At 46.8% G+C, this 13,268-nt stretch overlaps 1 protein-coding gene across 1 annotated transcript in view; it reads left to right on the top strand.

Annotated features, from left to right (window-relative positions):
- The window catches only part of TRIM71 (tripartite motif containing 71), an 81,702-nt gene that overhangs the window by 53,829 nt on the left and 14,605 nt on the right, over window positions 1-13,268 (top strand). The window contains exon 2 of the mRNA XM_004377347.1: window positions 5,000-5,167. Within this exon, the coding sequence (XP_004377404.1) occupies window positions 5,000-5,167 (168 nt within the window). The remainder of the gene's footprint in view (window positions 1-4,999; window positions 5,168-13,268) is intronic.

Here is a 13,268-nt window from a genome sequence, read left to right as displayed (position 1 = left end):
TTTTTTTTTTTTTTAAACGAACCCCCGCTGTTGCCCCAGGTGGGAGCCTGCAGAGGGGCACACAGGTAAGGCTTCAGGGCCCCACCTTGCTTCTGGAAGCCGTGGTCACCCTTTCATTTCTATGGGGGGGACACAGACCCCCTTGTTGGTGTGAGGCCAAATGTTTCCAGGCATTTTAAAAGGGATATCGCAGAAATGTTGATAAATACATTTATAGGCGTCACTATGCCTTATTTTAGGTTTTTAAAAATATTTTTGGGTTGTTTTCTTGGTTACTGTTTTAGTGGGGGCATCTTTACTCCGGCCATCCGAGGCCCCCCATCCTTTTAGTTTACATTCCTCACTGTGATGTGGCTGGTTGTCTTTTAAACCTCAAGCCTGTTCTTTCAGATGTGGGGTGCACTAAGTGGAGCCCCGAGATGGCTGTATTCCTTGTTGGACCACAAGGGGGGTGAAAAGTTAGATTCCGGAAGCACACATACATCCCAAGTCCTTTTCATTGACAAAGCATTTTATTTAGAAAACCAGCGAAGATCAGCCTGCCCACTGGGTATTTTTATTTATTTATTTTTCCTTTAGCCCTCCCCCTCCCCTTCCCCTTCCTGCTGGGCCCACATTCCTGGGTCTTTGTCTCTGCCTGGTATTTTAGAAATTTTGGGAGAGGAAGGCCATGGGTGGGGCTTTCTGGAAGCCGGGGGGCAGGGAAGAGGGTGGTCACTTGTCGGGTCAGAGGTCAGGCCTGCTCCATTCAGCCGGGGCAGCCAGATTGTCGCCAGGCCCCGGGGGGCGTGTCCAAGCCCCCTGCCCGGGAAGCCCCTACCAGCCCCTGAATTCCTGCCACCAGAGGACCTCCGCAGCTCACAACCCTGCGTGGCCCTTTAAATGGAGAACCGGGCTCCAGTTTATCCTTTCAGATAACCTTCCAGCTGCTTGGGAGAGAATTGCACCCATGCACATCCTTACCTGTCGATTTGTTTTGTTTGTTTTTTTGTGATCTTAGAAATTGCAGATAGATAAAATGCGGAATTTCTAAATCCAGTGGGAAATCTTACCCAAAATTTTACTCCAGATTTAGCCAGAAGGTTTATAGAAACTGGACACGTTATAGAGGTTTTCAATTGAATTTAAAAAAAAAAATGTTCTTGTTGCAACGTGCCGTCGAGTCGGTTGTGACTAATAGCGACCCTGTGTGCAGTTGAACAAAACACTGCCCAGTCCTGCGCCATCCTCACAGTTGTTTCTGTGTTTGAGCCCATTGTTGCAGCCGCTGTGTGAGTCCATCTCATCAAGGGTCTTCCTCTTTTTCAGTGACCCTCTGCCTTACCAAGCATGATGTCCATCTCCAGGGAGAGGTCCCTTCTGATAACATGTCCTAACTATGTGAGATGAGTCTCACTGTCCTCCCTTTTAAGGAACATTCTGGTTGTACTTCTTCCAAGACAGACATGTGTTTGTTTTTCTGGTAGTCCATGGTATATTCAGTATTCTTCGAGAACACCGCAATTCAGAGACAACAGTTCTTCTGCAGGTCTTCCCTGTTCATTTTTCCAGCTTTTGCATGTATATGAGGCAGTTGAAAATACCATGGCTTGGATCAGGCGCACCTTAGTCCTCAAAGTGACGTCTTTGCTTTTTAAACTTTAAAAAGATTTCTTCGCAATAGATTTGCCCAATGCGATATGTTGTTTCATTTCTCGACTGCTTCTACCCACCAGTAGTTTTGATGATCAGCCGTCTGGTGTCGCCTGCGCCTCCACCATCCGTGGTCAGTGCAGGCATACTGGAACCGCACACTGGCCCTTCTGACACCACAGTGTGCCCCGGGCGCTCGGGACTGCATTGATTCCACGTGCCGTGGTGATGTCCAGGTGGGGGTTGCACTCATTTTAGAGGTGTCAGTGCTGTGAAGGCTGGGCAAGAGGCCTGGTGTCAGGGGGTGTCAGGCACCCTCCCCCTGCCTGCCCCCTAGGATTTCTTTTCTGGCCCCTGCATTGTGGAATCCTTTAAACCCTACAAAAATCTTGCGGGGTATTTTCTGTTCCCAGCATGATCCAGGTTCTGTACATTACAGTGAAGAATCAAAAACTCGGGAAAATCGCCTTAATTCCTTGTCATTGCACAACGGGACCCGGAGCTCTGGGTCAGCCCAGAGTTATGCCACAGCATCTTTGTTTCTGATGCCCAGGAGATAGGGCTGCTGGGATTTCAGGCAGGAAGGGCTAGGGTACCCAGGCAGACCCTGGTAATGGATTAAGTTACGTGTGTCTCTCCCCCGGCCCCGTGTTGGAATCCCAGCCCCTATACACTTGGGTATGATCCCAGTTGGGAATAGGTTTTCTTTGTTAGGTTAATGAGACCATATCAGTGTAGGGGGTCTTCAGGCAGCTACTTTTGAGATCTCAAAAGAGCACATTAGGCACAGGGAAGGAAGTACAGATGGAGAAGGATTGCTATTGTGTGGAATCACGGAAGAACAGAAGCTGACAGGAGAGAAGGGTTTTTCCCCCGGGGGGGACAGGGAGGGCGTTCCTCTAAAGCCAGTGCCCTGACTTTGGGCTTCTGGCCTCCTAAACTGTGAAAATTTTCTGTTTGTTAAAGCCACCCACTTGTGGTATTTCTGTTATAGCAGCGCTAAGAGACTAAGACAGATCCAGTGTGTTTTCCCAGGTGAGTCGGCCAGCCAGAGAGTGCCAGGCTCGAACTGACTGTGTATGCTTCTTCCACATGCACCCTAGAATAAGGACTCTGACGTGCGAGGAGAGCCTTAATTGTCAGATGGCTGTGTGGTATTCCCATCAGCCGGCAGAGTGAAGGAAGGGACCACACCCTATTCAGTCCACACAGCTGTTTTGAGAAAGAGGTAGAGAGGAGAGAAGCTTTCACGTCGCTGAGCTGTCTGGGAAAAGAGGGGTGGTAGGTTTCAGAGGCATCTTTCATCCTGATTTAAAAGGAACCTTTCAATGAAAGGGATGGAGGATGGCGAGCAACCCCAGACATTCACTCACTGCTGGTGGGAGTGTGAAATGGCTCAATGGCTTTGAGAAACAGTCTGGCAGCTTCTAATGAAGTTAACTATACACCTACCCTAAACCGCCCCCCCCCCACCCCCCAAAAAAAAACATTGCCGTCAAGTCGATTCCAACTCATAGCGACCCTATAGGACAGAGTAGGATTTCCAAGGAGCGGCTGATAGATTCAAATTGCCAGCGTTTTGGTTGGCAGCTGAGCTCTTAAACCACTGCACCACCAGGGCCCTTATTTTTTGGTTAATATTTAAGTTTAGCTTTCTCAGACTAGAAGAGGGCTTAGAACATCTATAAATGGTGCACCTGCTGGCCTTGATGAAGAAGTCAGATTACCGCCACCTGGTTTCAGTGTACCGTGCTTGCTGGGAAAGTACTGCAGTGGACAGAACTGGTAGATGAGTTACAGCCCCACATAACATTTCCCTTGTATAAAATAGAGCCCATAACATGCTGCATCAGAACTTTTTAAAAAGTAGGAACATAATATTCTAAATCTCTTACCCCTGTTTCTGAATCCAGAGATTCCCGTAGAAGCAGTCTGAGTCACGCTGGATTACAAACCTCCCTGTTAACACTAGCAACTAACTGAGCCTTAGTTGAGCCGTAGTCCCCGTTTGCTTGACTGAGCCAGTGGGAAGGTCATTTTCCAATGCACAGCCTTCATGCTAAGATTCGGTCAATTAATAAACATTCTAGAGAAGGAGAGAAGCGGTGTTCTCGCCCTGTCCCCCGTCCCTCTCTGTCCAGGGCCGTCAGCCCTCCCTCCCTACCTCAGTTTCCCACAGCTCGCCCCCCTTGCGGCTTCTCCACCAAGCTGTTCCGTGCACAGTTGCCTCATCATGAGTCCCACATCCTGGCTCTCCACGCTCAGCAAGGTGATCTACCTGCGAACAAGTGTCCATGGAACGTAGACTGTACTCCGATGGGTCGCCTGTACCACGCGCATGCTAGAATCGGCTCTTGGGAAGGCTTGCGTTGGCCACCCCGCTCTGCCCTTGCTAGCTGTGTGGCCTGGAGCGCCCACAGCCTCTTGTCTTCGTCTGGGCATTAAGGACGTTTTTCTATACGTGAGAGAATCCCCCTTGGACGTCGCTGGTGCATGTTGGATAGCTTCCCTCACGCACAGGTGTACCGGAGGGGAATTTAAGCTCTGCCCTTGAAAGCAATCCAGCAAACATTTACAGAGAGCATGCTAAATGCCCTGCCCCGTGGAGAGACGCGGCCACCACGCTGGCCCACTTTCAGTGCCAAGGAGCTTTCCAGAGCGCCTCATTTATCAGCAGGTGGAGCTCATGCCAGCCCTTCCCTCTCTCCCCCCAGCATGCAGGGCCCCAGGACGGCCGCCTCCCAGGTCCACCTCCTTCGAATAACTTGGCAGGAAGAAGAAGGGTGAGGAGCTGGCTCACCTTAACCACTAGCTTTTTTGCCTTCGTTCCAGAAGCTTAAGCCCATAGTTGCTTGAGTGCCTGCCTGTAAGGAGCAAGCTTTGTACTTTGTGCTAATCTTCCTGTTGGCGAGAGTGGAAACAAGCAGTGATATGAGAGTGAGAAATACTGGCTCTTGGCTGGGGCGGCAAGGGAAACCCTTCTGGTATATTCTTTTATGTAGCTGCCAATCTCAGACTAGAAAAGCATAATCTTGCAACTTTTCTGGGTGATTAATCTGAGATGCAGGGAAATCTCTCATGCCAGGAGGGTGTTTGCGTTTCATCTTTGCCTTAGAAGTATGTCGGTGATGGTTCTGAGCTAAAGGAAGGTGGTGTGTGGCACCTTGGTTTGGGGCAGGAGGGTGGAAGGAAGAGCCAGTGATTCATTCTGGCTGCGGTCAGTGTTGCAGGAATTGCTGCCTCTCCCCGTAGGGGTGTGCCTGCTCGTTGGGAAGGTGGTTCTGGGCCTGGGATTCACCCCACTGGCTGTTCTCCTTGCCTCCTGCTGTCGTGCCTCTCTCTAATGTCTGTCCTCTTGTGTCTCCAGGTGCTGCACCTCTACTGTGACACTTGCTCGGTGCCTGTCTGTCGTGAGTGCACGATGGGCCGGCATGGAGGCCACAGCTTCGTCTACCTGCAGGAGGCGCTGCAGGACTCACGGGCACTCACCATCCAGCTGCTGGCCGACGCCCAGCAGGGCCGCCAGGCAATCCAGGTCAGTCCTCCCCACCCCTTACCTTTTGCCCTTCGTGCACACGGAGACCCTGGGTGGTCCAAGTGGTTAACGCACTCGGCTGCTGACTGAAAGACTGGAGATTCGAGTCCGCTCAGAGGTGCCTCGGAAGAAAGGCCTGGCGGTGTACTTCTGAAAAAATCAGCCATTGAAACCCCTGTGAAACACAGTTCTACTCTGACACCCATGGGGTTGCCATGAGTTGGGGTCGATTCAGCGGCAACAGGCTTTTTCTGCACTCACGGCCTCTGCCTCTCCCGATCAGATGGGGTGTGTAGATTGTTGGGCAGACTCCAGTGTGGGTGTTTGGGGGGGTGGGGGGGTGGGGCATGGAGCAACGAGCATTGGAGCTCCTGTGGCATCCATGCAGCAAAAACATCCCTTGGAGGGGGTGTGCTCCTGGCTGTCTTGTGAAAATGAGGGATCTGTGATCCCTGTTATGGAGGGGAATATTACTACAGTTACTAATTAATCAGGGCTTGTAAGAAGTTGCCAGAAATCTAGGTGGGGCCCTATCCCATCACCTGTCTGTTTTCCCACCCAGCCGCCTCCCCAAATCCATGTGGATGTTAGCACTTAGGAGTCAAGATTGCAGAAAGGCTGCGCTCCTAAGACTCTTGCTTTTCAGAGACCTTTACTATGCAGATTTACTTACTTACAGGTTCGGGAAATAAGTGAACGGAAAGTTTTATGTAAGGTTTAGATTCTTGGATCTCCCTGGGTAATGGTGATAAAAGTCATGTTCTGTTAATTTAGATGGATCTTCCACCACCTTAGGGTTAGCGAGGGTATAAAAGCACAGTTCTCTTAAATAACCAAACCAGCTGAGATCAAGTCAACTCCAAGTCATGGAGACCCCATGTGTATCAGAGCAGACTGTGTGCCATAGGGTTTTCTGTGGCTCGTTTTTGGGAAGTAGATTGCCAGGCCTTTCTTAGGAGGTGCTTCTGGGTGGACTTGAACCTTCAACCTTTTGATTAGCAGCTGAGTGTGTTACCCATTTACACTACCCAGGGACTCCTCTTGAAGAGTTGGATAATGTTGTTAGCTGCCGTGGAGTTGATTCCGACTCATAGCGACCCCCATGTGACAAAGTAGTACTTCCCCAAAGGGTCTCCTTGGCTGTCATCTCTGGCAGATCACCAGGCCAGCTTTTTGGTTAGCAGCATAACCATCTGTACCACCAGGGCTCCTTGGTTGGGTAATCCAGAAGCAACCCAACCCCACTACCGTCAAGTCGATTCTGAATCGTAGCGACCCTACAGGGTTTCTGACCGCTGATCTTTCGGTTACCAGCCCATCGCTTTACCCGCTGCATCACCAGGGCTCCCTAGGTGGGTAACAGCGTGCCCAAATGGATCTTAAATCTTCTCGACTGACTCCAGGTGACAAGGCGTCAGTCAAACAGAAAATGACCGCGTGCTTTTTCCCATGTTGTGGGATAGACTTGAAAGTCCAGAAATGTGGCTGAGCCTCCAGCAGAAGCTACATAAGAAACCATCTTTCAGATAATGTACATTCTAGAGTATTTAGAGTGAATTGGTAGAGTGAATTTTTTAAAAAAATTAGATATTTTGATTAGACTGGACTATGGGACTTAAAATGATACTCGTGAAGAGTATGCTTCTTATTCGTAGCTCAGGAGACTGAACGATACAAGAGACTAAATGGGCAGCTCCTGTTTGGAGGTGAGATGAGAAGGCAGAGAGGGTCAGGAGCAGTGGAATGGACATGGGAAGTCCGGGGTGGAAAGGAGGAGTGTGCTGTCACAGCGTAGGGAGAGCAATCAGGGTCACATAACAATGTGTGTATAAATTTTTATATGAGAGACTAACTTGAATTGTAACCTTTCACTTAAAGCACAACAATAAAAAAATAAGATTTTTTGAAATTGTAGAGAATTGACATCATCCGCCCTAAAGAAAGAGGTGGAAGGAGGGTTTAGAATTTAACAGTATTCCTCGGCAGCTACCACGTTCGTCCACGGACGTCATATATCTGTTGAGTTGGAGGTTTCCTGGGGTTCAAGTCACGGAAGTTAGAGTCCGTGTTTCTGCCGTGTTCTTCCACCAGACTTGCTCGTTTCTTTAGAATACCTTCGGAGCACCTCCAGGTTGCTGTTAGGTTCCCATTTGCAGGTGTCTCCACTGGTGGGTCATTCTGTCCTGTGCCAGCATGTCTGTGTGTCCAGGGTTGAAGTGGTGTGTGTCTTCCATTTCATGCCACCACAGTTAGGAGCTCGCCAAGTGTCCCAACTCTGTGGGTGTCTCCCAGAGCTGGTACTCAGCCTCAGCTGCATGTCGGCGTCTCCTGGGAAGCTTACACGCTAGCTTGTGATACAGTTTGTGATTCTACAGTGCCAGAGGGTGAGCAGTGGAGAGAAGAGCTAGGCATAGGCCCAAGGGGTGAAATTCAGAATATTAGTTGGTGGTAGTATGCCTGGCTCTAGTCTGAACACGGGATGATGGAGCGTTCTGTGGGAGGAGCCAAGTGCCAGGGGAGGACTTGCGTGAGAGGCTCACTGTTTCGGCATTTTAACAGAGTGTGGCCATGGCGTGGTGGTGGTGGTGGTGGTCCAGTCATTTCTGAGTCATGACAACCCCACGTGTGCAGAGTAGAACTGCTCCATAGGATTTTCAAGGCTGTGACCTCTTGGAAGCAGATCATCAAGCCTGTCTTCCAAGGCACCTCTGGGTGAGTTTGAACCACCAACCTTTAGGTTAGTACTTGAGCCCTTAACAGTTTGTACCACTCGGGGACTCCCCACACCTAGGTACACCTGCAGAATATCAGCTTTGCATAGATTCTGCATAGATTTCGTAGAACATCCTCATGTAACAATGGTGTGTGCATGCGTGTGGGGTGCTCTTCCTTTGCTCTGGGTTATAATTCTTTAAAATCTACATTCAGCCAGTGATCTTAGGATTGAACACTTGTTTCTGTCCGAAGGCTCTTCTGATCAGATCCTTGATGAAATGGGAATTTCTTCAAAACCAAACACCTGGGAGCCCAGAGGCCCTCTTTGCAAGTAGAGTATGGGCACCTGTGAAGGACAAAGTTCTTGAGCATGGGTTTACGACACGAACCCTCATTCACTGAGTTAACCCTGAGAAGCCTGCACAGGCGTTTGGGGCAGAGAGGGGATGCTGAGGTAAAGGCTGAGGGCAGACGTTGTGTGCCATTCTGACTCATAGTGACCCTATATGACAGTAAAACTGCCCCATAGGGTCTCCTAGGCTGTAATCTTTGAGGGAGCAGATTGCTAGGTCTTTTGTCCCACTGAGCAGCTGGTGAGTTTGAACCACGGACCTTTGAGGACCTTTACGGTGCTGAGTGCTTAACCATTGCACCACCAGGGCTCACTAGCTTTGCTCCAGAACCTTTTGCTGAAAACTTGTTGCCCTTGTAAGCCACAGAAACAAGCTGTGTCCAGCAAGGTCAGAAGACTGTGTGACCTAGTTCTTAGTGTGAAGAAATGTTTTACACACAGGGATGATGGTAGGGGACAGGACAGTCAGAGTTGTGTGTCGTTGAGGCAGATTGAGTGAAGTGGAGAGGTGACAGCTCACTGGCCCCTACCTTGGTCACAGGGCAGTGGAGACAGCATGCATTGTGCAAATTTTAGCTGAGCCTCTGCTGTGTTAAGTGACGGCGCTGTTCCGAGAACTTCAGAGGCACATTGGAGCGTATGCAGGGTGATCTTCGTCCCTGGGAGCATTTACAACAAAGCTCATTTAATAGCGACATCGTTCCATGTTACTTAAAAAGACATTGGGAAAAGCAGCCACTGATGCCCAGGGGAAGAAACCCTAAGGTTAATTTCCATAATCTTTAATGGCACTTATTATAGGACAGGAGCCCTGGTGGTGCAGTGGTTAAGAGCTTGGCTGCTAACCAAAAGGTCGGCAGTTCAAATCCACCACTCACTCCTTGGAAACCCTATGGGACAGTTCTACTCTGACCTATAGGGTCACTACGAGTCAGAATTGACTCGATGGCAGTGGGTTTTAAAGCACAGGGTAGGGGGTGCAATAGCAATTCAGTGGTAGAATTCTCACCTTCCATGCAGGAGACCCAGATTCAATTTCCTGCCAGTGCATCTCAAGTGAGTCCTGTTGCTATGGTGCTGAACAGGTTTCAGTGGAGCTTCCAGATACACTAGGAAGAAAGGCCTGGAGATCTACTTCCTGAAAATCGAATGGATCACAAGGGTGCAGTCCGCAGCCCATCATGGGGATGGTGCAGAACCAGGCAGCATTTAGTTTCGTTGCGCTTGGGGTCACTGAGTCAAGGCCAACTACAGCAAGAAAGCACGGGGTATCCACTTGTTTATTTACGAAAGATGTTGAGATTTGTATGTGAATATACAAGTAGTTTTTCATTTGTTGGGTCACTGAGCAGTGAAAGGAGAGACAGCCACTGAAAGTTTGAGACACGCCCCAAACCTGTTGCTGTTGAGTCGATTCCAACTCATAGCGACCCTATAGGACAGAGTAGAGCTGCCCCATAGGGTTGCCAAGGAGCAGCTGGTGGATTCGAACTGCCGACCTTTTGGTTAGCAGCCCAGCTCTTAACCACTGCACCACCGGGGCTCCTGGGGGAAAAGGGGAGACAGAGTCGAAGAAGTGACCTTGAAGTGCTGTGAATGACAGATTTCGGGGTGCAGGATCTCGTGCACTTGATTCCACCGTGCAGTTGCTCAAAAGTTAAATGAAGTGGACGGCCCAGCCACACAGTTTATATGCTGTTGATAGCATTACATTGAGGAGCGTAACAGAGGGTGTGGAGGCTGTGTTTTCTGTTCTTCATGGGAAAATTGGGAGAAGAGGGGAATTGTAGTCAATTGGCATGTAAATTTTATGGGGGGTGATTTTCTTGATAATGTATATGTAATTTGGGTTCCCATGTATTTATTCTTACTGTTTTCAAGAAAAGTGTCTTAATCTGCTTAAACCAGAATACAGAGTCATTCTGGCCACAGGGTAAGACGAGATTCTGATTTCTTTTATAGGGATGGTTTAAATAACAAGTTCAATTTTAGAAGCCATTGGTCTAAGAAACAGTTCTAGGTGTGTTCATTTGATCTCAGTAGTATGAATATATTCAACAAGTGTTTCACCAGCTTTTAAACGCTTATTGCTTGTACTGGCAGATTCAAGAAACGGAATACATATCCCAGAAGAAGGAGGTTTTAACTTGTTGACAACATAATATAGTTAAGGCATCAAAGCAAATAAGCGATGATGAGGTAGAAAGAAAAATAGATTTAAAAAGTTAACATGGCAAACACTGAAACCTAGCTAGGGTAAAGGGTAAAATGGGGGTAAAACGAAACAAAAAACAACTGGGGAGATATATATATGTATATGTATACATATATGTATTAGAAGTGATAGAAAAAAACTTCTGTATATTAAAAACCAGTAAAATTAAAACAACTAGAAAAATATGACATATAGTTACCCTATGAAAAGATCATAAATAGATAAAATTGGAAGACACTAAAAGGTAAAGAGAATGAAGGATATGAACACACAGCTTACAAAGAGAAAATACAACTATTTTATATGAACTACCGGCAATATATTTAACCTGAGAAGTAACCTAATAAAAATGATGCCAGAATACTGTTTTATTCTCCTGAAATCAGTTGAGTACACCATTCTTACTCTTTGTGTATGGGAGAACGTGCTTTGAAAAATATCCAGAGCTTTAACTGGAAGTTAAATCCCTCTGAGATTTCCCCTATGACAGCATCCTTGCATGCTGGAAAAGAGGAGATATTCATTTGATCATTACGAATGGCCAACCATAGGAGTAAGGATTTTATAGCCAGTTACGTTTATGAACAATTTGTGATCACATTTAGGTAAAAAAGCATATATCCATTCTTCATTTATCAGCATTTTAGGTTCCAAAGGTCAGTTCATTGTGTGAAAAATTGATGTTATGCAAAAATGAAGGATGACCACATCAGATCACAAAATGGAGGATGACTGCATCATTACATCACTGTCACAACCACTGAGAATCGTGTCCCAGCCAAGCTGACACAGAACCTTAATCATTACAGCCAGCATTACTCTTGGCTTGCACCTCAGTGTCAGATGTGTATCGTTAACATGCAGAATATTCAGATAGTAGATTTTTTACTATTGTTGTAAATGTGAAAGGGTGAATAATGAGATAGTCAATAAGGGAGGAGTAGCTGTACTATGAAATTGCTTAGAGATTGTCCAAAACCAGAAAACAATGCACAGAGAAAATCTGAGAAAAAATAGACCAGAATATTAATAGTGATTTTTTGTTGTTTTTTTTACTATGGTTGGAACTGCAGCAGATTGGTTTTATTTAGGTTAAATTGATATACAATGAACTGCACATATTTAAAATGCACATGTGTATTACAGTATACCTGTGAAACCACTCCACAATCAAGATTATAAACACCTCTCACCTCCAAATGTTTCCTTGTCCCTTTTTTTTTTTTTCCTATTCCCTCCCACCTTACCCCATGTCTCAGGCAACTACTGATCTGATTTGTGTCACAGATTGGATTTTTTTATGTCAGTTAGAAATTGCCTTCAACAATGAGTAACAGACCCTCTCTCTGCTCCCAAAATAGTAGCTTAAACACTCAAGGTTTTAATCTCTTTATTAAAAACAAGAAGTCTGGAGATAGAGGCAGTCATTGGGGAGTTGATGATCCTTCAGCTCTACCCTATAATTCCTAGGTGTTGACAATACCCTCATGATCCAAAATAGCTGCTGGAGCTCCAGCCATCTAATCTATGTTCTGGTCAATGGGAGGAAAGAAACCATGCTCTATGCAGCTTTTATAGAAAATTTTTAAAAGTCTTGCATAACCTTTCTGCTTGCATATTGACCAAAACGCAGTCTAATGACCATACCAGCTACAAGAATTTTTATCTAAGCACACTATAGCCTTGATTAAAATAGAGCTTCTCTTACTTTTCGTCTGGTATTAGTAGTAAGTCGATAATAGTAATATCGTTAAAATGGATGTTTTAGACAACCAGCTACCTGTTCTTTCCCCCCTTCCTGATTTTGTTTATCGGGCATGTTTCTAAGTTGCTTTCCCCAGTAATAAAAGTAAATATTATTGGCACTCTTTATCTTAAAGCAAGAGAACTGTATGTCACCACTTTACACATAAGTGAAACCCAAGTTTTCAACAACTTAGCATAATTATTTTATGTTGTATAAGTGAAGTTGTATGTGATTCTAGACTGTGCTCCCCCTGCTTTCCGTTTCTGTTTGATCACTTTGATAAGTCCAGGTAGCCTGCATTTTATTAACCCCCGCTTGCCGTGATAGAAGATAACCACGCTGAATGCAGAGAATGCTTCTGTCTCGCGTGAGCTTATGTAAACTGTCCTGTGAAGTAGGTGAAGAAAATACCCCCCCCATTACAGATGTGAAAATGTGGAAGAAAACAAAATGTAGATGCATTTCCCGAGATCTCCTATCTCATTAACTAACTGTAGTCTTCCAGCGTCCCTCTTCGTCAGTAAGAATTAACAGCTCTTGTTGATCGGGCTTCTGCTCCGACAGAGGCACTGAAATAGGCGCCTCATGTATGCACTGCAGTCTGGAGAGATGTGGTGTCATTCCCTGCCTTTTGCCCAGAGAAAACCTGGCTGCAAAGTGTGCCAAAGGTGGGAAAGGAACTGTGGTCTGAATCCAAAACGGGTGGTCTTCTTTTCCAAACTGGGAGGCTGTGGTACACACACCACACACACAATGGCTGAAAAATGGTAATGCACCATGACCTAATTAAAAAATTGTCCGTACCATTTTAATTAGGATTCTTGGTTGCGAGCAACTGAAAGGGAATGAGTAGTCTCAGGCAACCAGGTGGAGTCTGGATGGATCAGGCTTCAGGTATGCAGGGACTCAGCCATGGTACCAGCACTCAGTCCTTTAGCTCTGCCCATCTCTCCAGGGTGACCTCACTCATCCTTGCTGTGGAGCATGGGCGTCGTCCGTGCAGTAGAGAGAAGGGTGGGCTTAAGTGGATATCTCTTCCTGTTCTCCCAAGGAAAGAGTGAGGTCTCACGCT

The sequence above is a fragment of the Trichechus manatus genome, unplaced genomic scaffold, assembly GCF_000243295.1.
Source record: "Trichechus manatus latirostris isolate Lorelei unplaced genomic scaffold, TriManLat1.0 scaffold00049, whole genome shotgun sequence".
NCBI classification, from domain to species: domain Eukaryota; kingdom Metazoa; phylum Chordata; class Mammalia; order Sirenia; family Trichechidae; genus Trichechus; species Trichechus manatus.
This window is presented reverse-complemented; position numbering and strand designations above follow the sequence as displayed.